The 20,978-nt window shown below is 49.5% G+C and overlaps 8 protein-coding genes across 8 annotated transcripts; 2 read left to right on the top strand and 6 right to left on the bottom strand.

Annotated features, from left to right (window-relative positions):
* Positions 1-182: 182 nt before the first annotated feature.
* Positions 183-1,985, bottom strand: LMH87_005276 (uncharacterized protein; the record flags this gene model as incomplete). Its single annotated transcript, XM_056202965.1, has 2 exons — positions 183-1,837; positions 1,910-1,985. 2 exons carry the CDS (start codon positions 1,983-1,985, stop codon positions 183-185), a joined length of 1,731 nt encoding a protein of 576 aa, XP_056058470.1.
* Positions 1,986-2,537: 552 nt separating this feature from the next.
* Positions 2,538-3,515, bottom strand: LMH87_005275 (uncharacterized protein; the record flags this gene model as incomplete). Its single annotated transcript, XM_056202964.1, has 1 exon — positions 2,538-3,515. One exon carries the CDS (start codon positions 3,513-3,515, stop codon positions 2,538-2,540), a length of 978 nt encoding a protein of 325 aa, XP_056058469.1.
* A 1,568-nt stretch (positions 3,516-5,083) lies between these two features.
* LMH87_005274 (uncharacterized protein) lies at positions 5,084-6,781 on the bottom strand (the record flags this gene model as incomplete). The annotated part of the gene is made up of 1 exon (XM_056202963.1): positions 5,084-6,781. The coding sequence occupies one exon, from the start codon at positions 6,779-6,781 to the stop codon at positions 5,084-5,086; it is 1,698 nt and encodes a 565-aa protein (XP_056058468.1).
* Positions 6,782-7,422: 641 nt separating this feature from the next.
* LMH87_005273 (uncharacterized protein) lies at positions 7,423-8,073 on the top strand (the record flags this gene model as incomplete). Its single annotated transcript, XM_056202961.1, has 1 exon — positions 7,423-8,073. The coding sequence occupies one exon, from the start codon at positions 7,423-7,425 to the stop codon at positions 8,071-8,073; it is 651 nt and encodes a 216-aa protein (XP_056058467.1).
* An 827-nt stretch (positions 8,074-8,900) lies between these two features.
* On the bottom strand, positions 8,901-10,114 carry LMH87_005272 (uncharacterized protein; the record flags this gene model as incomplete). Its single annotated transcript, XM_056202960.1, has 5 exons — positions 8,901-8,964; positions 9,035-9,188; positions 9,262-9,703; positions 9,776-9,856; positions 9,926-10,114. 5 exons carry the CDS (start codon positions 10,112-10,114, stop codon positions 8,901-8,903), a joined length of 930 nt encoding a protein of 309 aa, XP_056058466.1.
* A 4,240-nt stretch (positions 10,115-14,354) lies between these two features.
* LMH87_005271 (uncharacterized protein) lies at positions 14,355-16,446 on the bottom strand (the record flags this gene model as incomplete). The annotated part of the gene is made up of 4 exons (XM_056202959.1): positions 14,355-15,787; positions 15,848-16,145; positions 16,236-16,242; positions 16,388-16,446. The coding sequence occupies 4 exons, from the start codon at positions 16,444-16,446 to the stop codon at positions 14,355-14,357; spliced, it is 1,797 nt and encodes a 598-aa protein (XP_056058465.1).
* Positions 16,447-19,064: 2,618 nt separating this feature from the next.
* Positions 19,065-19,624, top strand: LMH87_005270 (uncharacterized protein; the record flags this gene model as incomplete). Its single annotated transcript, XM_056202958.1, has 5 exons — positions 19,065-19,103; positions 19,148-19,206; positions 19,259-19,396; positions 19,473-19,546; positions 19,608-19,624. The coding sequence occupies 5 exons, from the start codon at positions 19,065-19,067 to the stop codon at positions 19,622-19,624; spliced, it is 327 nt and encodes a 108-aa protein (XP_056058464.1).
* Positions 19,625-20,230: 606 nt separating this feature from the next.
* On the bottom strand, positions 20,231-20,927 carry LMH87_005269 (uncharacterized protein; the record flags this gene model as incomplete). Its single annotated transcript, XM_056202957.1, has 3 exons — positions 20,231-20,476; positions 20,536-20,623; positions 20,683-20,927. 3 exons carry the CDS (start codon positions 20,925-20,927, stop codon positions 20,231-20,233), a joined length of 579 nt encoding a protein of 192 aa, XP_056058463.1.
* Between the last annotated feature and the right edge of the window lie 51 nt (positions 20,928-20,978).

The raw sequence follows: 20,978 nt of genomic DNA, 5'->3' as shown, positions 1-20,978 counted from the left end.
AAAAAATTCAAGCGGTGACACTGAGGCGCGGGCACCCCAGAAAGACCAGCTTGTGCATCATCAAACAGGCTAAAACTTCTGTATATATGTATATAGCCTGAGTTTAGATGAAAATTCGCAAAAGTCTATATGCACTCATGCTTCGTTCGTTTTTTCTTGCGACTGAGTTGGCGGCCGCTAAGCTAGAGCTTGGCTCGTGGCATGTCCTCGCGCACAACAGCAATCGAGTCGACTGCCGATCTGTCCCGAAGTTTCCTACGCAGAATTTTGCCTGCCGCACTCTTTGGAACATTACTTACCACCTCAATCTCGACAATCCATTTGTGCCTGGCTTTTTGGGACCTGACAAACTCCAACAGTGCTTTGCCGGCTTCCTCAGCTGGCGGAGCATTGTCCTGCAGCACCACATAAGCTTTAGGACGTTCACCAGCGCGGTCGTCGGCAATGCCGCAGACAGCGGCATCTTTCACAGAAGAATGGCCAAGAAGGAGGTCTTCAAGCTCTGCCGGTGCGACGCCAATACCCTTGACCTTGACCATGTCCTTGATTCGGTCGGTGATGGAAATAAAGCCCTCGGCATCGATAGTTCCGATATCACCAGTGTGCAAATATCCATCTGCATCAAATGTCTCGGCCGTTGCTTTGGGGTTGTCTAGATAGCCCATAGTGACTTGCGGGCCTCTCGCCCACAGCTCGCCCGGTGTGTCTATGCCGCAGTCTTTGCCAGTGTCTGGGTCCACGATGCGCAGCTCGGTCGAGCCCACAAGCTGGCCAACCTTGAAAGCGTACTTGTAATCGTACTTTGACGGAGGATGAGAGGTAATAACTGAGCACGACTCCGTCATGCCATATCCCTGCTTGAATCCTGTTCCCGGAAACATTTTCTCGAGTGCAGTCAATATTTCCTGCGAGAGCGGCGCTGCACCGGAAGAGAAGCGCCGAACATGAGAGAGGTCATATTTGGCAACGAGTTCGGTTTCGCGCACAATTCGAATAACGATGGGTGGAACGAATAGCACTTCCTTTATCTTATACTCCGCGACCGACGCAAGGGCAAGATCAAGCGAAAATTTGGGCACAACGTACACGTTGGCATTCAGAAGAATGGGCAGGTGGAATTGGTGGACGAGGCCGGTGATGTGGTAAAACGGTAGCGCAGCCAGGATCTTGTCGTGGTCGGGCGGCGTAATTGGCTGCATCTGAAGGCATTGTGCGATGACATTGGCATGCGATATCATTACTGCTTTTGGCAGACCAGTAGTACCACTACTGAAGCCATAATACGCACAGACGTCGTGGTTCGTTTTCCCAGGCGGCAGTTCCCATGGCGGCGCCTGGGCCGCATCGTCAATTTTGCTCCCCTGTACAATCAATTCGTCGATGCTGCGTACATCGCCTTCTTGGCCATCAATCAGAAAAATATTGTCCTTGGACAGTCCAGAAGCTGCAGCTGCAGACAGAGCGGTTTCCATAACCTCGGGCCCCACGAAGAGAAACTTGGCTTTGCTCAGTCGAAGGGTATGCGACAGCTCATCGGCATTGTAGTCGGGGGAGGCGCCGCACGCAATGCCCCCAGCGCGCACCGACGCGAGTGCAGCAATGGGAAAGTAGATGGAATTTTTGCTGAAGATGATTGTGACATCCCCTTCCTTCAATCCGTGCGACTTGACCAAGGCGGAAGAGAGGTGAGTCGAATAGCACTTTATCTTGGCAAAGCTCAGGTGCCGTTTGGTGTTGACATCTGTAAATCCGGGCGCCGCGGAAGCGGAAGCGGTGCTTGGCTTGTACGCCTGGCGAGACTCAAACAGCCAATGCCAGATGGTCTGGTCTTTGGGGTCTACAACGCAACAATGATTAGTATCGCCCACCTGGTGATTGTGCGAATTGATTGAAGCTCAACTATACACACATGAGATATCTGCTTGCTCAGACTTGAATGCCATGGTTGCAAGCACGATGATGTAGGAACGATGTATCGCAGCCATTATGCGGGGAAGCCTATGAAATAAGGTGGTCAGTCCGCCCGGGGGCCGGAGCCCGCACGGCGCGATGAAGCTAGCCCAGACTCGTCTTAGGCTGACCATGGCGTTGCGCGCGAGTTTGGGGTTCAATGCAGTGAGTCGCATCGCAAATTCAGAGAAAGTGAATTTTACCGGAATGATTTTTTTATGTCCCTTTCCTTCGGGCAACTGGTAAGATGGGGCCCAAAAATACATGGTGGCACTCTGGCGCGGCTTGTGCAACTGTGCCACTGTCCAGCTACCAAACTCCTTTTGTTCTCGCGGACGACATGTACTACTTACATCAGGTAACACGGTATTCAAAGATAGAAAGTAACTAAATTTAATTTTCTTTTCAGCTAGTTGCTTTTCCAGGCTAGCTATATGTATAAGACTAAATAGTTGGTAAAAGTTACTATATAGATAGTAATACTCTTTATTATACAAGCTATATACAAAGTATTACTTATCTTGTATAACTCTCTTATACAAATAATAGTAGTATTATTACTAGCTATATGTAAATTAGTAGAGATCTTAAGCCTCTCGAAATAAATCTAATTTCATTTCTGACCACGTCTTTAAAGCATCCTGATACGACTTCCTTATAACCTCACCCCTTTCCTTGCACCGCAGGCTGAGACTCATAGGAAAAGCCTTGGGGTTTGCGAAAGCAGAATGCGTGTATGCCTTCTCAGGATCAGCCGTCACCTTGATATCTCTGCCATCTTTGTCCTTAGCAGTGCTGAGGTCAAAACCCCAAAGTATTCTGGACACGAGCAATAGCATACTTGCTTCTGCTAAATGCATGCCAGGGCAGATCCGACGGCCCCATCCGAAGACATAATGATCACGGCCCATCGCGTCAGCTTCGATACTTGACTCAAATGCTGACTTTCCTTTGCTCTCTTCGAATCTTTCAGGACTGAATTCCGAGGGATTCGTGTAGTGGGCAGAATCATGTTGCATAAACCACATATTGCCAACGATCATACTATTAGCAGGAATGTGGTATCCATCATAATCATCGTCTGTAGTGTTCAGGTGAGGAACACCCAGTGGAAGTACGGGGCGCCAGCGCATGACTTCCTTGACAATCTGATTGATGTATGGCATAGATTCCAAATCCTCGAATTCCGGTAGACGAGAGGCTGGAACAACAGCATCGACACTCTCTTGGCCTTTGCGCATGATATCGGGGTGCAATACCATGGCCAACAAGAAGTTCATTGCCGTGATTGCAGTTGTATCTGATCCGGCTTCCATCAACGTCTGAGCTTGATATGCGATAGACTTTTCATCCAAAAACTTTTGGTCCTTCTCCGCTTCACTCATGCCTTGTCGCTGCTCGATCAGAGCCCTGATCAGTCCAATATTTGGCGTTCCAGCATTCATTTGTTTCTCTGTACGCATCAACAAATCGTTCAGAAACGCCCATTGCCATTCAACTTTGCGCTCGCTTTTGTGCTCCCATGTTTTGAAAAAGTAAGGGAGTCGCTTGAGTATAGGAAACATATCGACTAGGTATTGACCTGGTTGACTGGCTATGGCAATATCATCCATAATATCAAAAACAGTTCGGACGATGGGGTCATCGAGGCTTTTAATTCGGTGGCCGAAACTCAAAGTCATCATCACTGACAGTGTGTATCGCCGGATTATGGACTGCGGCTCCCCGTAATCAGGTGGATTTTCGGGTTGCCCCAGCCCTTCAGAAAATTTGATGAATTCGAGAAGGAGCTGGCGAGATTCCAGCTCCTGAGTCTTTAAATTTTGCTTCGTTTTTGAGATGGATAGAATGGCATGCAACTGGCGACGAAAAGCAGTGTGCATAGGTCCATTCGGCGTCAGAACAATTCTTCTTTTTTGAGAGAGTAATTCGTACGCGACGTAGGGGCTCGAGCGGCTGCTGTACTTGGCTCCTCGCTTTTCGAATAACTCTTTTGCTATCCGGGGGTCATTGACACAAATGATGGTTTGCGGTCCCACTCTGACTTGGAAGATGGGTCCATATTCTCGAGCCCATTTGTCAAAGACCATGAAGCGGCATGGAGAAATGAGAGCGTTTTCATGTCCACCTATGATGTTTCGCGGAGGAGCCGGCAAGGGTCTGAGGCCTCTGTACTTGCGTCGGGGGAAAGTCAAGATACCATATCCGAGCAGGAAGAATGCAATAGCAAGGGTCAAATATATTTCGATCGAAGGGTAAGATGACAGCATTGTCGATTCGGCCTTCAGATTTCCTGCTTGACCATGCATATATCAAACCAAATCGTGACGGAGTAGGATAACAGGTTGGTTTGGGAAGACTTCCACAGGAAATAGAGTATCGACTAACTGAGACTTGACATGACTACTTAAAGGTGCTAATTGTCCTGAGTAGTAGTTGTTTCTTCCACTCCTCTTGAAAAGGGACCCCGCGCCCACTGTCCCACTCCTATTGTCCCACGGTCCCACGGTCCCACCATGACAGAAATTGGGGGGTTGTATCACGGCTCGTGAGGACCATGTGCAACCACAATTGCAAACTAAATTCGTGTCACGTCATAGGAATCACTGAGACACTGGTGTCCATGTTAGTCACAAGGTGGTATTGCGGGGTGGTTAGTCGCCTCAATTCCCTTATTGAAGAATTGACTGACTAACTATGGAGGAGGAAAGAATAGGCTAACTAGGTCCTGCTAGGCAGTCACCACCTAAGGTGGTGGAAGTGTGTCCCCCCAGTCACTAGTGCTCGCAAGAGTCCCAGTATAATCACATTCTCATACAAGGATAATAGCATATAGCGAACGATGATTAGATAGTAATCATGGTGTACAGTTCTCTTTTATGCCCAGCGATTGGAATTAAGAAATTTGCCATGATTCTGCTACTGAAACGACGAATGTCAGCCTATGACAGAATATCCTGCGGCGCAAGCCAACAGCAACGTCCTATAAAAGACATCTCTCATAATGTCCATTTTCGATAAAGCTTAGATATTTAGCCCCGTGTGCGAGAAATTCACACGCTGTCCGAACTCTTTGGTAACGATGGCAGCACTCCTTTCGTTAGCCGGCCGTTCCGTTGTCCTCGCTTACCGGCTACAGATTTCCCTGCGGCGGATATATCGTGCTCCAAACCGGTGTTAGAAAACTTTGCAGACGCTCAATTTCGGCAGCATTATTGTTCGGATCAGCACGACTTCGCCATATAACGTGGCCATCAGGTCGCACGATTACAGCTCCGTGGTCGTCGATTTCGAGAAGATCCAGGCCTGACTTGCGAAGTTTGGGGTCAGTGGCGTTCAAAGACACTACGGAGATTGGAACAGTAATAGAAGAGCCTTCTAGACCAGCCATCCATTTGTTCGGGTCGGGGGTGTAAAGCGTCAAGCTGTCACCCTTGATCGTGCGATGCAGCGATGCATGTTGCGAAGAGCTGGCGTCGTCACTGTTCTGGTCAAATACCGCAGTGTGGGGAAGGCGGGCGCCAGGGTGTGTCGTAGGACTGTAACGGGTCACACTTCCGTCAGGACAAGAACCTTCGCTGGCATCGATAAGAGAGCTTTGATAGCTATAGCCAAACTCAAGTCCAGGCGAGGCAAAGTGCTCGAGTTGTCCGGGAATTCTCTTTGCGATGCTTTGTCGCACTTTTTCGGCGTCGGGCCGAGGGTCAACAAGGATGCTAGCGCGCGAGATTTGCGCCGACGTCAGAAGGTCAGCAATAACCGCCGCAAGACGATTGGGAATCCAGGACAACCAAGGGTTGCCGGCGATGGTGGTGACGTGGTGGATCATACGATTGCTAATGCCAAGCTCGGTCGTGACTTCATCAAGTTTGAAGTGATTGCTCATGCTTTGCGCGGCGAAGCGCGTGACGACTGGCTTCCGTTCGGTTTCATAGGTGTCAAGAAGCGAATCGGGGGCTCCGGAGTGCAAGATTGCGGCGATTTTCCAGGCTATGTTGTGGGCATCTTGAACGCCACTATTGAGACCAAACCCGCCAGTGTGGGGGAACCTATGGGCAGCATCACCGATCAATAGCAACTTATCACGGCGGAAGCTCGAGGCCGTCTGCGAAGTCATCGTCCATGTCCCCGTCGAGTGGATCTTGTGTTCGGTGTCATTGCCGATAACATCAGGCAGCAGCTTGGTCCAATACGCACGGCTGTCTTGCGCGATCTCTTGCGCGCGGTGGAGATACGGCGTCATTACTACAAAGTCGTCGTCTGAATGAGCAATCATGACGCCGCAAAACTTGGGGTTATAGATCCAACTGAGCAGGGGGCGGCTCGAAGCGGTTGCATGGAGGCTCGGAGCTTTGAAAAAGACACTACCCATGTTCGCCAGTACGGGTCCCTCCATAACGATATCGGCAGCATCGCGCAGCTGGCTGTTGGCACCGTCAGCGGCAACAATGTACCGCGCAACTGCTTCAACAGCCAGCTGCCCTGGTTTTGTAAGGTTGACTGCCTGACCGACCATATTGGCTCGCCACCCTCGGCGGAATTCGATCAGCTCCTCACTCTCCACAGCTTCCCAGAGGAGAGGCGTGAGAAGGTGCTGACCTAAATGAGAAATTCGAAAAGGAGAGTGGTCTAGTGACTCACGAACCAGCTCAGGGTAATCGAGCAGGCTGAGCTCCCCTAGCGAGTCGGCATGGATATCGGTGCACCAGCGAATAGTGTTATAATCATCAATTGGCGGAACTTTGCTTTGGACTTTGTGAACCAGTTCAGGCGATGCTTCGTACCAGATTTCCAGTGTACGGGCGTTGATGACATGGGCGGCAGGGTGCATGCGTGGTTCGGTACGCTGCTCAACCAAGATGGTCGGTATGTTGCGTCGTGCGAGCAGTAGTGCCAGGGTGCAACCGGCTGCACCTGCACCGACAATTACCACGGGAGCAGTGGCTGTGTGTTGTGACATTCTGTGTGTCTACCGCATGAGGGTTGTACGTCCAAGGTGAAGCAAATCAACGGTTGAAGGGCTGTCAAATAAGGAGTAGCTTGCTTCCACGGAGCCGGGAGCCAAGCAATTTATCACATGCCCGCATTGTTTTTCCTTAGTACTAATCATCTTGAAATCAATGCCGCGAGCCATCACGGCAATTGGGGGAGCGTCATTGAGACCAGGTGTGGGACGGTACGAAATAAACTTACTCGATCTCGCATAGAGGTGGCTGCGGAGCAACCAGTACAGCTATCGAGATCAGGTGTGGGACGCTACGAAATACATTTACTCGATCTACCGGTGACTGAGGGGTGCAGTGGGACGTGTCCCACCAGGAAATACATATGCTCTCTTGGTAGACTAAAAACCGCCAAATCATTTCATGCACAAGGCATCTTTTTTGGCCGTCTGGCTACAGTTCTTTCTGGAGTCCTAGTCTTGCTGGCCCATCCTCCTGTTGAACGGACAATTTGCGTCGAAACCTCACCATGGCTTCTACAACTGAAGCCTGTACATCGCGTCATGGCAGCGAATCTTCTGATTTTGCACCTGATTTCCTGGCTCATTGGGTAGTCAAGACGACGAGGCGCCAAGAAATGACCCAGTGGTACCGCAAGGTCTTTGACGCACGTGTCGTGCACAAAGACCAGAACATTACTTTTTTGAGCTGGGACCACGAACATCATCGCCTGGCCTTGATCGAAGTGCCATGGATCATTCGCTGGTTGCTTCCCCTAGCCAGGTATCAGCGCAAGATAATCGGCATTGACCACCTGGCCGTGCAGTTCACCACCATAACCAAGCTGATGAATACCTACGAGCGGCTCAAGAAGATCGGCATTTTCCCCATCTGGGCTATCAATCACGGCCCCACGACGTCCCTCTATTACGAAGATCCGGACGGAGTCCGCCTAGAGTTCCAAGTCGACAACTTTGAGACAGCCGAGAAGACCTCAGACTACTTTGATTCGCAGGAATTTGCAAAAAACCCAATTGGCACCAACTTCGACCCGGAGTACTTGCTGGCTCGCGTGCACCGTGGTGACAACCCCGCCGACCTGTTGCAGCCGGGTGCTGGTACGCCCCCAGACCAAGTTCCGGTGACGAATATGAAGACGATCAACTGGACCACCCTGTGATGGATATAGCGGCACACCTGTTGATTCAATCAGGTGGAAGCGGGCACAATACTTCAAGACGTATTTTTGTCTATATTGAGAGCGCTTTGAGGCCCTCAAGCCTGTCGCGTTCTTATGTTAGCAAGCTCGGAATTGGCGGGTTAGTGAACGATCATCGTCCAAATCATTATAGGACATGGACCAGGCCGAAAAATCTGACGCCTCGCTGTCAAGCAAGGCACAGGTCAATGTCCGCCGTCGAAATCACGCCACCTATCATCTCGGAAGACTTTTGTTCCAAATGTTGTCGAAGCGGCATAAACCGAAAAACACGCTTGCTACCTTGAAACTATGCTTGTTAAAATCGGGATTAATACGTTATTGGAGGGAAACTAGAAAATGCAATCATCACGATTGCCCAAGGTTCTCTTCTATACCCATATTGATTAGGCTTCACTTTAGGCGTGACCTACGCCAGGCATCCAAGATGGGTATTCGGGCAGCTTTTCCAGCGGACTTGGGAACGGGATTGCTCGTGGACGTTTGTAGGTAGTGCTAGAAGTAGGAATGTTTTGTTCTGTATTGATGTTATTGTTTAAGAAGTTCGTACTCGCTGTTAAACATGTACGCCTAGTATGAGGACGTCAGAACATTAGGACAGTATAGCGTGCAGAGCGTCAACGCTTTATACATTCACTCAAAATCCATGCCCCTAAAATCGGTTAAATGGTGAACAAAAGGTTTTATTACGATCTTCCAGCAGGCCATTATCAATTATATATTGCATCAAGTCAATTCTGGCTAATACTTTGCGCACTTTCACTCGAAACGACTCATAATTACATGTGTTATGTAAACAATCTGAGGATCAGTCGAGTGGCTACAACTTGAAATCGCCCCCACAGCGACACACTAGCCGGTATCAGCAGATATGTGATAAAAGTTCAACTCGAGTGTTCGCCCCGAGTATACGACGACTCACTTTTCGAAAAGCACTACGTTAGACAGCACGCCGATTGCGCTGACCTGGACTTCAACTTTATCGCCATCGCCCAAGAACGATTTGGGACTGCGGAAGGCGCCAACGCCAGCGGGTGTTCCCATCATGATGGCCGTGCCAGCCGGGATGGTGGTACCTGAGGAGACTAGTGTTTAGTAGCGGCTCTAGACAGCGTCCAGAAATGTTCCGATTGTCGTCGGATGGCTCACCTTGGCTCATGTGGCTGAGAATCTGCTCGGGACTGAAAATCATATCCTTCGCCAGCTCGACATCCTGGACAACCTCGCCATTCACCGTTGTCGTGAGTCTTCGACTCCTGGCTGTGGCCTCGTACTGCTTCTGGCTAATCAGAACTGGGCCCATGGGAGCAAACTTGTCGAAACCCTTGGCAAAGAAGAACTGCCCTCCGGAATTCTTTTGAAGCTGAAACATGCGGCAGGATAGATCGTTGCCGATGGTATACCCCAGTATGTAGGAAGCCGCCTTAGCTTGGGTGACATCCCTGGCTTCTTTGGACGTGACAAACACCAGTTCACCTTCGTAATCCAGCAGACTGGTGGCACAAAACTCATTCACGGGTATATCTTGGTCGGGGTTGGCCAGGGCCCTCGCCGGCTTGTTCCACAGTGTTGGATAATTTGTCATTGTCAGCTGCTCATACTATTAGTCGGTATGCACATGGATGAAGTCGTGCGACGATGCGGGGTTGTAGATGCTCCTCACCTTGGCTTCCTTTGCGTGCGATCGAAAGTTCAGGCCCACACAGTAAATTGGGAGGTTCGCTTGAGGGAGCGGCGCCAGCAACTACGACTTGGAGCATCAGCATCAGGCTCATTCGTGTAGTTACAGACTTGAGTTTAGATATTGACTGACGTTTTCGACGGTCACCTGCTTCGAATTTGACCCACTCAGAAATTGCTCCAGTGTGTGATGAGCGTCTAGTAGAGTCCCCGGCGTCGGCGGAACTGGACATGCGTTTGGTTCTGTCGCAGTGACGGCAGCGAAGTATTCCTGGCCGTCTTCTCTCGCCGTGAACTTGACAAGCGCGTCGAAGCTGTACATGATGTTGTTGGTCTGAGCAGCGTTTTGAAAAGCCTCGGAAAGCAATCTGTGTGCTTTGCCCGTACTTATGGGTCATGCGCGGCTTTTCACTTACAGTTGTTATTGGTATGGGTGAGCTTGTGGGTGGCTCCTAGACAAATGAGGTTCCGTATGTGGAAGGGCAAGGGTGTGTCCCACGCCGCTCACGGTCCCACGATCGCGGTCCCACGATCATTATGCCACACGCTCGTGGGGCAGTGGGAGGACATGGTGGGACAGCGGGTGTCGCGCAGAGCAGTTCTTCGTCATGGTGCAATCGTTGAAAAGTATGATATGATTCTTTATAGACCACCATTTTATTCGGTTCTTCAATTTTCTACAGATTATTTAAAGCGTTTATTGATGAAAAAGCTACTGGGTATGATGGGTCAGTTTTGAACCCGAGGTATGGACCTTCAGGGCGCTATTCCACAAGGGAGTGTCCGATGGAGCTTGTAGCCGACCAATTTCTAGGCGGGTTCGTCCTAAGGCAGCCTAACTAGCCTCAAAAATAAACAGCTCAGATATGCCTGGCAGAGAGGTTTTAAAACTTTCGCCTCAGATCCAGTACCAGTAGCGTGGTACCAGACTGACAGTGGAATTGGACCAACGGTTTACAGAGTAGTCAATTGACGAGGGCCAATGAACACTGGTGAATACGATACGTACAGAGTCAGTACTATAACAAGACATGGACGGTTGGCTGGTTCGGCTGTCGCTCGGTCGCCCACAAGAAACCCAGCACAAATCGGAGAGGCATCCAAAGATCCAGCCCACAGTAAATTATGTAATCCGTCGTGGATAAGAATAACCGCCGTGCACCCCACGCCCAACAGTATCGAGGGACCACTGCTTGCTTGTCATTCTCCTCTGCCCCGCAACGACTCTTACTTCACCTCCCTGACATGCGAACTGAATGTCCCACACTCAGCAAGATACATGAGCTGAGCGCGACAGTTGACAGCTTTAGTGTGGGGTGACGCCTCGCGCGAGGTCTTGTCCCGGCTTGCTATGCGGACCCGCACCATACTTTCTTGCAGCATCTGTGGCAACAAATATTCGAAAAGGGAGCACTACGAACGACACATTCGCGTTCACACCCGCGAGAAACCCTTTGCCTGCCCACAATGCACCGCGGCCTTTTCGCGTCGTGACACGCTACGTCGCCACCAACGTTCCCTCCATCCTGACGCACAAGACCTGTCACCAAGGCTTGACAACGTGGCGCTTGCGGCAAGTCATGGCACAGCTACACCGAGTCAGGCTTGCACCCGCTATCCAACCAGCAATGTCGGGCCGTCGGATCACGACGCCGGCCGCAATTGTGCGCCGACCTCATCTTCGCCCGACGTGCTGTCGCAGTTTGCCTTTGAAAACTTTGACTGGCAATGGGATAGTGCCTTGAATCTCGATTCATCCTTCTCCACGGGAGATCTGGGGATATGCGAACCAGATTTCCCTCGGCCCTACTTGTCGGCGCGTCCATCACCTTCGTCAGGTCCTGACATCCTGGCTACCCCGCCTCAGTTTGGATTTTCTCCAGGACAGCTACTTGAAACGCTACACTTTCAGGCTCGCAACATTTCACCAGCTGCCGGGGGAGTAGCACCATCATCACAGTCAGGAGTCGACGAGGCCTCACGTGATGCCCTCGCCGAAAGCCTTTGGCAGCGTGTTCCGGACACCATGCTTCCCTCGACGGACTTTTTGAATCGATGCATATACCTGTACACGACTCACATTTGGCCTCTGATCCCTGTTGTTCATCTGCCCACCTTTGAACCAGCTCGGATGCATCCATTGCTCCTGCTCAACATCTGCGCCCTTGGTGCCCTCGCAGATGGGAGCGTCGGCGCGTATCGTCATGCTGTGCGGCTCTTTGAAGGCGTGCGGAAGGCGATACTAGTTTCTTCCTCGACGGAACCCCGCGAGAGCAACCTGACCCTGGCTGTTCTGCAAGCATCCGTCATTGGGCAGAGCTGCGTGATTCTGTCCGGCCAAGCCACACACCTACGGACGGCCCGTCTGTTTCATGGCACGTTGGCTGTGTCGATGCAGGAATACTGCAACTCGGTAGCAAAATCCTGCGACTCGAGCTCTCTGCACTCTTGCACTTTGGACCAGAGCTGCAGAGCACCGTCGGACTGGCAACGTTGGGTAAATGAGCAAACTCTTCTTCGCCTATGTGCCGCTGTTCAGATCCACAACGGCGAGATTGCTGCGACCGCGAATCAACCGGCACAATTGCGGACCCAGATATGCCCGCGTGCGGCAGAACCAGATACTCTGTATCTTGCCAAAACGGCAGACGAGTGGTCATCGTTGCGCAGACATTTTGTGTCTACAACCGAACAGCCGGTAGCAATGCTGTCGAGTTGTGCAGAGCTGGCTCATATAGTCGCTGAGGTTACTCACAGCAAGCTTGTTTCCTCGGATGACAGAAGAATCAAGGACGTATCGCATATCAAGAGCTCACTCGTCAAGTGGCTGGAGGAACGGCAAAGTCTACTTTGCCCCGAACGAAAACACCGACTGTCTCCAATGGTGCTATGGCATTCGTGCTTTCTACTGATGAACTGTGATGTTGAGCTCATGGAGAAAAGCTGCACAACTGTCGGCCAAGATCCAACCGTGCTTCAGCGAACCCCGTCTCTCGCGCTGTCTTCACCGCCACTGCGAGACTGGGCTAATTCCAAGGATGCCTGTACTGCGTCTCTTCATGCAATCCTCATACTCAAGTCACTCGAGGAGTTCCGTGTCAGCGAAGCACCAGCAATGCATGTCGCACGCTGCGCGTGGCACGCTGGACTCGTTTTAGCTGTGTACTCATTGTTCGCTTCGAACCAGGGTGATGTCATGGCTAGCTGGTCAGGCGACTTGCAAGATCATCCAGAGCTTCTGCTCGCTCAACAGGTTGGAGTCCTCACAGAGCATAACTGGAACTCCATCAGCCAGCCACTTTCTGCGGCACAAAGTCGCAATGCGACCTATTCCCTATGCAGAATTCTTCGACATCTCGGCCCTTGGGGAAACGCGGCTTGGTTCTCGAATAAACTGGCTCAAGTATTGGACATGATTGACAGTTGATCGTTCATCAGAGATACTGGCTTCTGCCTGAGCAGGTGGCTAGCTGGACTGACGCGCCGTGTCGGAGTATCCTCGAGCTCAGCCATCTCATCGTCCAGGCCAAAAAGAGCTGGAATCCTATACGTGGCTCGACGTTGGGATGAAAGGGGGTTGGCGAGGCCGGATCGTCCGCATAAGTTTTCGCCCACTATCCTCATTGCACGCAGCGTAGTGTTGACGATAGTACGCAGTCCTCAACGGTGTAAAGTGATGCTACTACTTCTACAGCCAGTCTAACGTGAATGTAGACCCGCTGATAGTAGACGTTATGAACTCCTCCTTTACTGTGATTATAATTATATACTAAAGGCTAGGCACCTTAAGTATAATCTGCCTTTTGAAATAGATTATACTAAAAGTGCATTTTTTATCTTTTACTATAATAAGAACTTATTATTCATAATATTTAATAATAATAATAAAATAAAAAGGTTAAAATAAAAAATTTCTAACTTCTTAAACTTTATTTATAAATAGTATTTTAATTTATTTTATAAACTTTTTATTTATTAATTATATAAACTTTTTAACTTATTAAGTAAATATCTATTGAAAATATTTTAACTTTTACCTTTTAATAATAAATTATAATAGCTTAAAAAGCTCTAATAACTATCGATAAGTATAACACTTAAGGCTAGCTTGTATAGAGTTATATATATAATTCTTACTATACGAGTAGTATATAGAACGGCGGTTTTAACGCATACTTCTAGAGGTAGCCCGGAGGCGGAAACGGTATAGACTTTTTCAGGGGAGTCTTTTATTGTGCGCTGCAGGGCATTTATCAGCCCATTCTTTCAGCAGAGAAATGACATAGAATGTCATACCAAGATGGAGAAACATTTGTTCATAATTAGTTTTGCTATTTCCCTCAAAGCTAATCGTGCCTAAAGTCTAGCTCACTTTAGCAAGCCCTCTATGGATTTCCTGAGCTTCGTATCGCAGGACAGCATCTAGATGATAATAAAGTACATGGCGATTAGAATATCACCTTTTATATATACACAGTTTTCCACAATCAGATGGGGCCCATGTCGCTTCTCGTCGAGCTCAGGCCTTCTACGAAAGCATCCCTTAGATTCCTTTTCGTCAATTATTTCCCGACCAAGGCCAGGATTCTCTCAGCTCCCTTTTCACCTGCGACCATGACTGCGAACTGAGGATTGACAGTCATTGGTGCTAGAATGGATGCGTCAACGATGTGAATATTTTCCGTTCCAATAACTTTCGTGTCCGCGTCAACACATTTCCCGATGCGACAGGAGCTGGACCAATGGTTCACCTGTCCGCGGGCGTAGTCTGAGGGTGTTGTGATGTACTTTTCAATCTCGTCCGCAGTCGCATCGCGCGCAATGTTCAGCGGCGTCAGACCATCAGCGGCAGGAGACTCGGGAGTCGACGGAGGCAGAGCCTGGAAGATGTCGTGCACAAACGCCGCAATGGCCTTTGCGTCACGGGGGTTGGAGTAGTACGTATCGGCACTGGCACCTGCGATAAACTGGCCATCGTCGGATAGCTCGACACGTCCGGCGGACAGAAGGCCGGAGGTGCCATACACGTTGAGGGTAATGGTGTGGTTGTCCATGTACTTGGCATAGCCGGTCGAGCTAATAGTGCCCTGCACGCCAGAACGAGTGCCGTCCTCGTGTGGCATATATGTCCAGAACGCGGCCGCCTGCGACGCGAACGAGTAGTGTCCGCTTCTCGAGTTCAGATAAAGATCTTTGTCCTCCGTATCAATCTCGTCATATTTGTAGTTGTACGACTGGATCGCGGGGGAGGACAGCTGGATAAAGGTGTTTGGGTTGTCAAAGAGGCCTTCGCCTACAGAAGGCTGCACGACCCAAGAGGAAGCTTCAGTGTAGGCGCCAAAGGACTTGTCGGAAAGTTTCTGCAGAGTCTCCTGAGGACCAATTCCAGAGTGCATGAGAAGTTGGGGTGACTGGAGTGCACCGCCGCTCAAAACGACACGGCCGCTCGGCGCAAGACGGATAGCCTTTGTTGTGCCGTTGCCGAGGTCAATCTCCACACCAGAAGCTTTTCCGCCCTCGTGGTTGACATGCTTGACCTTGACTCCGGTCGAAAGGTGGAAATTCTTCCGCAAAAGCGCAGTCTGCAAGTATGTTCTCACAGGTCCTCCTCTTTGCCCATCAATGTAGTTGTAAACAGGGCGACCGTAAGCTTTTTCCTTCTTGTCCGGTTCATCCGCAAAGGAGACGTCTTCGTAACCGGCGCCGTCCACAAGCCAGCTCTTTGTGGCGTTTTGAATATCTTCGACATACGACTTGCCGTCCGAAGAATAGTTTGTAATGGCTGGTTGCCTCTGTAAGAGACGCTCTGTAGCGCCTTGCATGTCTGCACTGTGCCATCCTTCCGGGTGGTAGTCGTCCCAGTCAGACGATGGCGGTTGAAAATATAGACCGGCATTGATGGCACTATTTCCACCCATGGTGCACGCTTGAAACGCCCGTACTGCTTCGGGCTTACAAATCAAATTAGAATCCGGGGTTCCGAAAATGCTAGAGTCTGGTGAACGGGTGTAAGCAATGCTGCCGGTGAACATGTGGGAGATGGACAAATGCATACAGAGTCCAGGAACGTCGACCCGGCTCAGATCTGTGCCTTCAAGCCAAGATGGACGCTCAGTCCCACCAGTGATGGCGTAAGATGCGCCTCCTTGCTCAAGAAGCAAAGTGCTGAGGCCAGCTTCACTGAGTTTATCGGCAACAATAATACCCGCGGTACCAGCGCCAACAATAATAGCATCCCATTGTCGCAGGGTCCAATCTTTTGGAGTCGGGCAGGCGCTAGCTAGCGCTGCCAGGAAAATCGCATTCGAGTATTTCATGGCAAAGTGTGTGGTGGTGACGAGGGTATTCGGAAGCTATTCGCATAGTGATGAGAATCTGCCCAATTTATACACAACGACGAGCTTCAGTCAACTCAATAGAAATTCTATCCATCGACGTCATACCAAGGCACTATTTTAACAATCCACAGCGACCATTAGCGCGCTCCCAAGAAATTTCCTTTAATAGATCGGATATCCTCGTATTGGTCCTGCTTGCTGGGTCCTTGCACCCACAATTACGACCATGCCGTCATTGGCAGTGCCGGCGCTAGCACCGAGTCAAGGCGGCAGCGATGTGGTAGGCGTAGGGCTGGAAAGCGGCGTCTTGGCGCATCTTGATGAGTTAAAAGATGAATATTAGTGAAGAAAGCGGCGTGGCTGCCTTTTATCCGAGATCAGCTGGGCGGGTCTTAATAGCTATGTCGCACATGTTTCTGATTGCTTGTCTTGGCTTTTAATTAGCGACCCGTTGAGCTAGACAGTGAAGCCATTTTAGCCTTCGTATGGAGCCTCGAGCTTGCCACTTGCAGTCACCGTTACAGTGGAGTGCCACGCTCAGACAGTTCAGCCTCCAACTAGGTTACCCTGCGCATGGCGAATTCGTTCCAAAGCAAGGCGGCGACAGCGAACTGGGTAGGAATCGAGGCAGGCTGTCGGATTAGCCGCAGCAAGTATTAACGTTACTTGATGCGTCGCTGAAAGTTTATCCATTTGGGCGATACCGTGGAAGTTCCCTTCGTCCTTGGCAACGCAAGACCCATTGACTGGGAAATGGGGCCGCCAGCTACAGCATTCCGGGCCATGCTTTTGATGTGGGTAGTCTTATCCCAGCATTTTGATCCCTTGGTTTTAAGCAAGGCTGAAGTGTGTGCTGCATAATAATAGCCTTACCAGTACGGAGTACGATTATCACCCTCGTATGTGCAAGGAAGTCGGGGCATATCGTACAAGGAAAGCAGTCTGGTGAACACTCCATATGCAACCCAAGGAAAGAAACAGCAGACTTGTTTTGTTTCGTGTTGGCGAGTTAGCAAATCAAAAGAGAATCACGGCGAGAGCTCGCTCCGGTCAGCCGATTCATTGTGTCTCGCTGGTCTTCGGCCCCTCGCGCTCTGGTCCGTGTAGGGTGCGCGCTATCGCCGGCCTAAAATATTGTCGCCACAAGGCTACATACACCCACTGTAGGTGCAGCACTCTGCGGCTGCTCGCGTGTCCACCGCCGGAACAGATCCTCCAAATATGCAGCCAGCGCAACGGGTGAGGCCTCGACCACTGTTCGCATCATGCAGCTCATAAGCCGGATTTTGACTATTGACGAGTTACATCTTTTTTTATTGCAGCTCAGACTGTAGTGTATCTTACGTTAGTCTCGATGTGTACGGTTCGCGAGAGCTGAAGGGCTACAGCAGCCACCATAAGCTTGAAAGCAGCTAAACACGCCATATGACCAGAGTGAAATAGGAAGGAGCATTACTTTTGTTACTTGAAGAGGTACTATATATAGCGGCTTCATTTGTTCGCAGCTTTCTCTGTCTGCTTGAAACTACGAATTATCTTCATTTACTTACAACTATTATTCATCGCCGAGCGAAAACTAACCTGCAGCAAAATGAAGAGCTTCTACGTCCTGATTACTGCCCTGGCCAGCCTTGCTATGGCCTTCCCCCATGAGGGAGCCGAGCTCGGGGTATGAACCAGACAGCAGCCGTGCCCAGTGTATCCGCCTTTTGTATTAATAGTGAAATATTTACGTACAGGGCAGAGCGGGAGCGAAGGTTTTATAGTGCCCAGCTATCACCGGCCTACAAGTTGCAACTACTAATTATCTGCCCCTTAGTGTGTAAGTCGCAGCCTGCAATCCGTCGCTTAATAATTTCTAACTTTTCAAGGGCGTATGGTCTTCTCTTCTATTCGAGGGCTGAAGACTGTGAACTAATGGCTTTCCGCGCAGAACGTGAGTGGCACAGCAGAGAAAATTACATTCGATTTTTGTCACTAATACACTTTTCATTGCCGCAGGGGAATTGCGTCAGTCAAACACACTCCCTTCGGGTTTACAGTTCTCTGACTTCCATTTAGCCTGTGAGTAAGCTACCTTGTTTAAATTGGGAATATATTGCTAACATCTTACCAGGTCGTACGTATGAAATGACGGCACAAGAAATGAATGTCTGCTTAATATCTCGATAGGGTGTAAGTGCCCCCTCAACATCGGTGCACAGTGGTTGACTATGTTTCGGAACAGTTTGTATGTGCAGTGCTTTCGGCAAGAAGCATGACGTCTACTTCTAACGACCAATTAACAGCGAGTAAGTCACTTTGTCCAATTCCGAATTGTATATGCTTGTGCAAAAGCTGATTATTCGAAATTTAGTGCGTAAGTTGATAAAGCCAGCCAGCTCCAAACTAGTCAAGCGACAGGACTGATGGCAGACGCAGTGCGTGAGTATTTGAGTTACTATCGAAGGCAGCCTCATCTTGCCACTAACAAGAGCACAGACCGTGAGTTTCAGATATATCATCATGATTTTCCCATGAATCTAACCATATAAATAGAACGTATGTCGGCAAATTTCGAGCAAGTTAAACGAACGGGCTAACCAAGCTCAATCAGTGTGTAAGTTGCGTGAAAAAGTTCAGTGTCTTCAGCGCTAATTTTTCTGGTCTACAGGGCGTGGGTGCCCCTACCACTAACATTTGCGACACTTCACCACTGACTGCGGATCTTATGGCAAACTACAGGAAGTTAGTGAAAAAGCAGCAAACCGAGGGAATGATGCTTACTGACCGATCTCTATCCCAGGACGTATGTGAAAGCTTGCATTTGATGGCCAGATGACATGGCTGAGAAAACCGAACTTTAGTTCGTGAGTTATTCAGCGGATTGGCACAACGACTGACTCGAGCTGACGGAAGCGCAGCCTGTGAGTGCGAAGAAACACGCGCTTCGCGATGCAATTTGCCAATAGGGCTGACAAAAAAAGATTGTACGTATTCGTCTCTACGTAAGCCGACCGCTCAGCTGACAAGAACAGTGCGTGAGTATTGAGTCGTATGCCTTCTGTCAACATATACTGAAACACACATACAGAGAGTACGTACATACCTCTCCATCTGGGCACCGATTACTAATATCAGGACTTAAGAAAGTATATAGCTCTATTTCGGGACGCTATTCAGCCAGAGAATTTTGGCATACTGACTGGAACAGCCCGTGAGTTCAAGAAGGCATACTCGAACGCGACACCATGTCCAAGTGCTGAATTGGGGCCAAATTGCAGGGTGTAAGTTACTAATGGCGGCTTTGAACTCTGTGAAATGTGCTAGCACTTGCGATCTCTGTTCTGACATGTTTTACAGCAAGCAGTATGTCGAGTTCCAGACCCATGTTCATCAAGAGTGCCGTGCATTGACAAATCGACAACTTTTAGTGTGTAAGTGTCGCTTTTGCCTCAGGTTGAGATCCCACTACTAACAGCATTTCAACAAAACAAGATTGTAAGTATAACTAGCCTCAGCGTTTTCTTCCGTCACATCTTCAGCAAGCTTCTCATGCAGCCCTACCAATTTAGTGCGTGAGTGCTTCACCCGTCACGATCCCTTCTCTACTTGATCCTCTAAAGCAAGCCTGTGCCGGACTAGCCATAAATTTCCTGAAACTTTCTCTCGCAAACGATCGAATGAACCATTTTGGAGGATATGGAAGCTCAAAGTCGTTGTATGGAGTTCTTCGTTGCTGCGTCATTGAGTGCGCACTGAAGTTTCAGCTCGGCCGACTGTTAGCGGGAAATGCATCAAGATCCCATCATTTGCGTAATAGTGGAATCAAAGTTCATTGAATCGTATTTGAAATCTCTCTTGGGAATGAATCAGTGCATATCGAAAAGTCAACAGCCGCATGACTAAACAAGCCTTGCCTCAACAAGCGCGCGATAAAAAAAAAAGGAAAGAAAAAAAGCATGGAAAATGGGCATGGGCGCATCTCCGTACTTTCAAGACTTCTTGAAAATAAGAGACTATTGCTCCGAAGAAGAGAAGAAACCAGAGATCTGTTACGGGACTTTTCATCGCCGTCGACGAAACTTTGGTCAGAGTAAAGATTCGTGGGTCAAAGCACTTCAGACATCCTCGTCGACCTTCCAAAGCTGCAAGTTCGCCTGCAAAATCCCCGCGATCGCCCTGGTATCTTCACCAGCAGAATCGGCAACTGCTTCTGCAGCCTTTTTCAGCTCGCTCTCCGTCAGCTCAACCGCATAATCCTGCATGTACATGAAATCATGGTAAAACACTGCGGCGTTGACCATGACACTCAATCGAGGAGAGCTTCCTGCATCAAAGCGATCCTGAGCAAACTTGACAGCCTCCTACAAGTATTTTCAAGTTAGCCACATCGGCCATTATGCCCTTTGGTCGCTTTACGTACGTCGTACGCCGCGCCAGCCAGTTCAGTCTCAACGGCGCGCTTGTCGTCGGTAGTGCATTCGGCAATGTACCGGTGATAATCGCCTGTCCTGTCAAAATATTAGCTTTGGCCTTGAATGTACTTATGCGGAGATCATTGGATCCGAACATCTTCAAGCAGAAGAGGCGCGTTTCATCTGTAGCGGCGCTTGGCGAAATTTTCTTCTCTACCAGGCCAATCACTTCGTGGCAAAGATCTTCAATTTCGAGCTCAATCCCCTCACGAAACTCTTCAATTAGCTTGACTTTGTCGCTGTCGGCTTTAGCTTTTTCTTCCTGTTCAAGGGCCGACATGGTCCGCCAAGAATCTCGTAGAGTATGCTGCAATTTGCTGTATGCAATGCTAAGCAACATTTGTTCCTCCGCGCTCGGCTCAACCCCTGTCTCAAGTGTTTCCTTGATTAG

This window comes from Akanthomyces muscarius, chromosome 1 (assembly GCF_028009165.1).
Source record: "Akanthomyces muscarius strain Ve6 chromosome 1, whole genome shotgun sequence".
In the NCBI taxonomy this organism is placed as follows: Eukaryota; Fungi; Ascomycota; class Sordariomycetes; order Hypocreales; family Cordycipitaceae; genus Akanthomyces; species Akanthomyces muscarius.
This window is presented reverse-complemented; position numbering and strand designations above follow the sequence as displayed.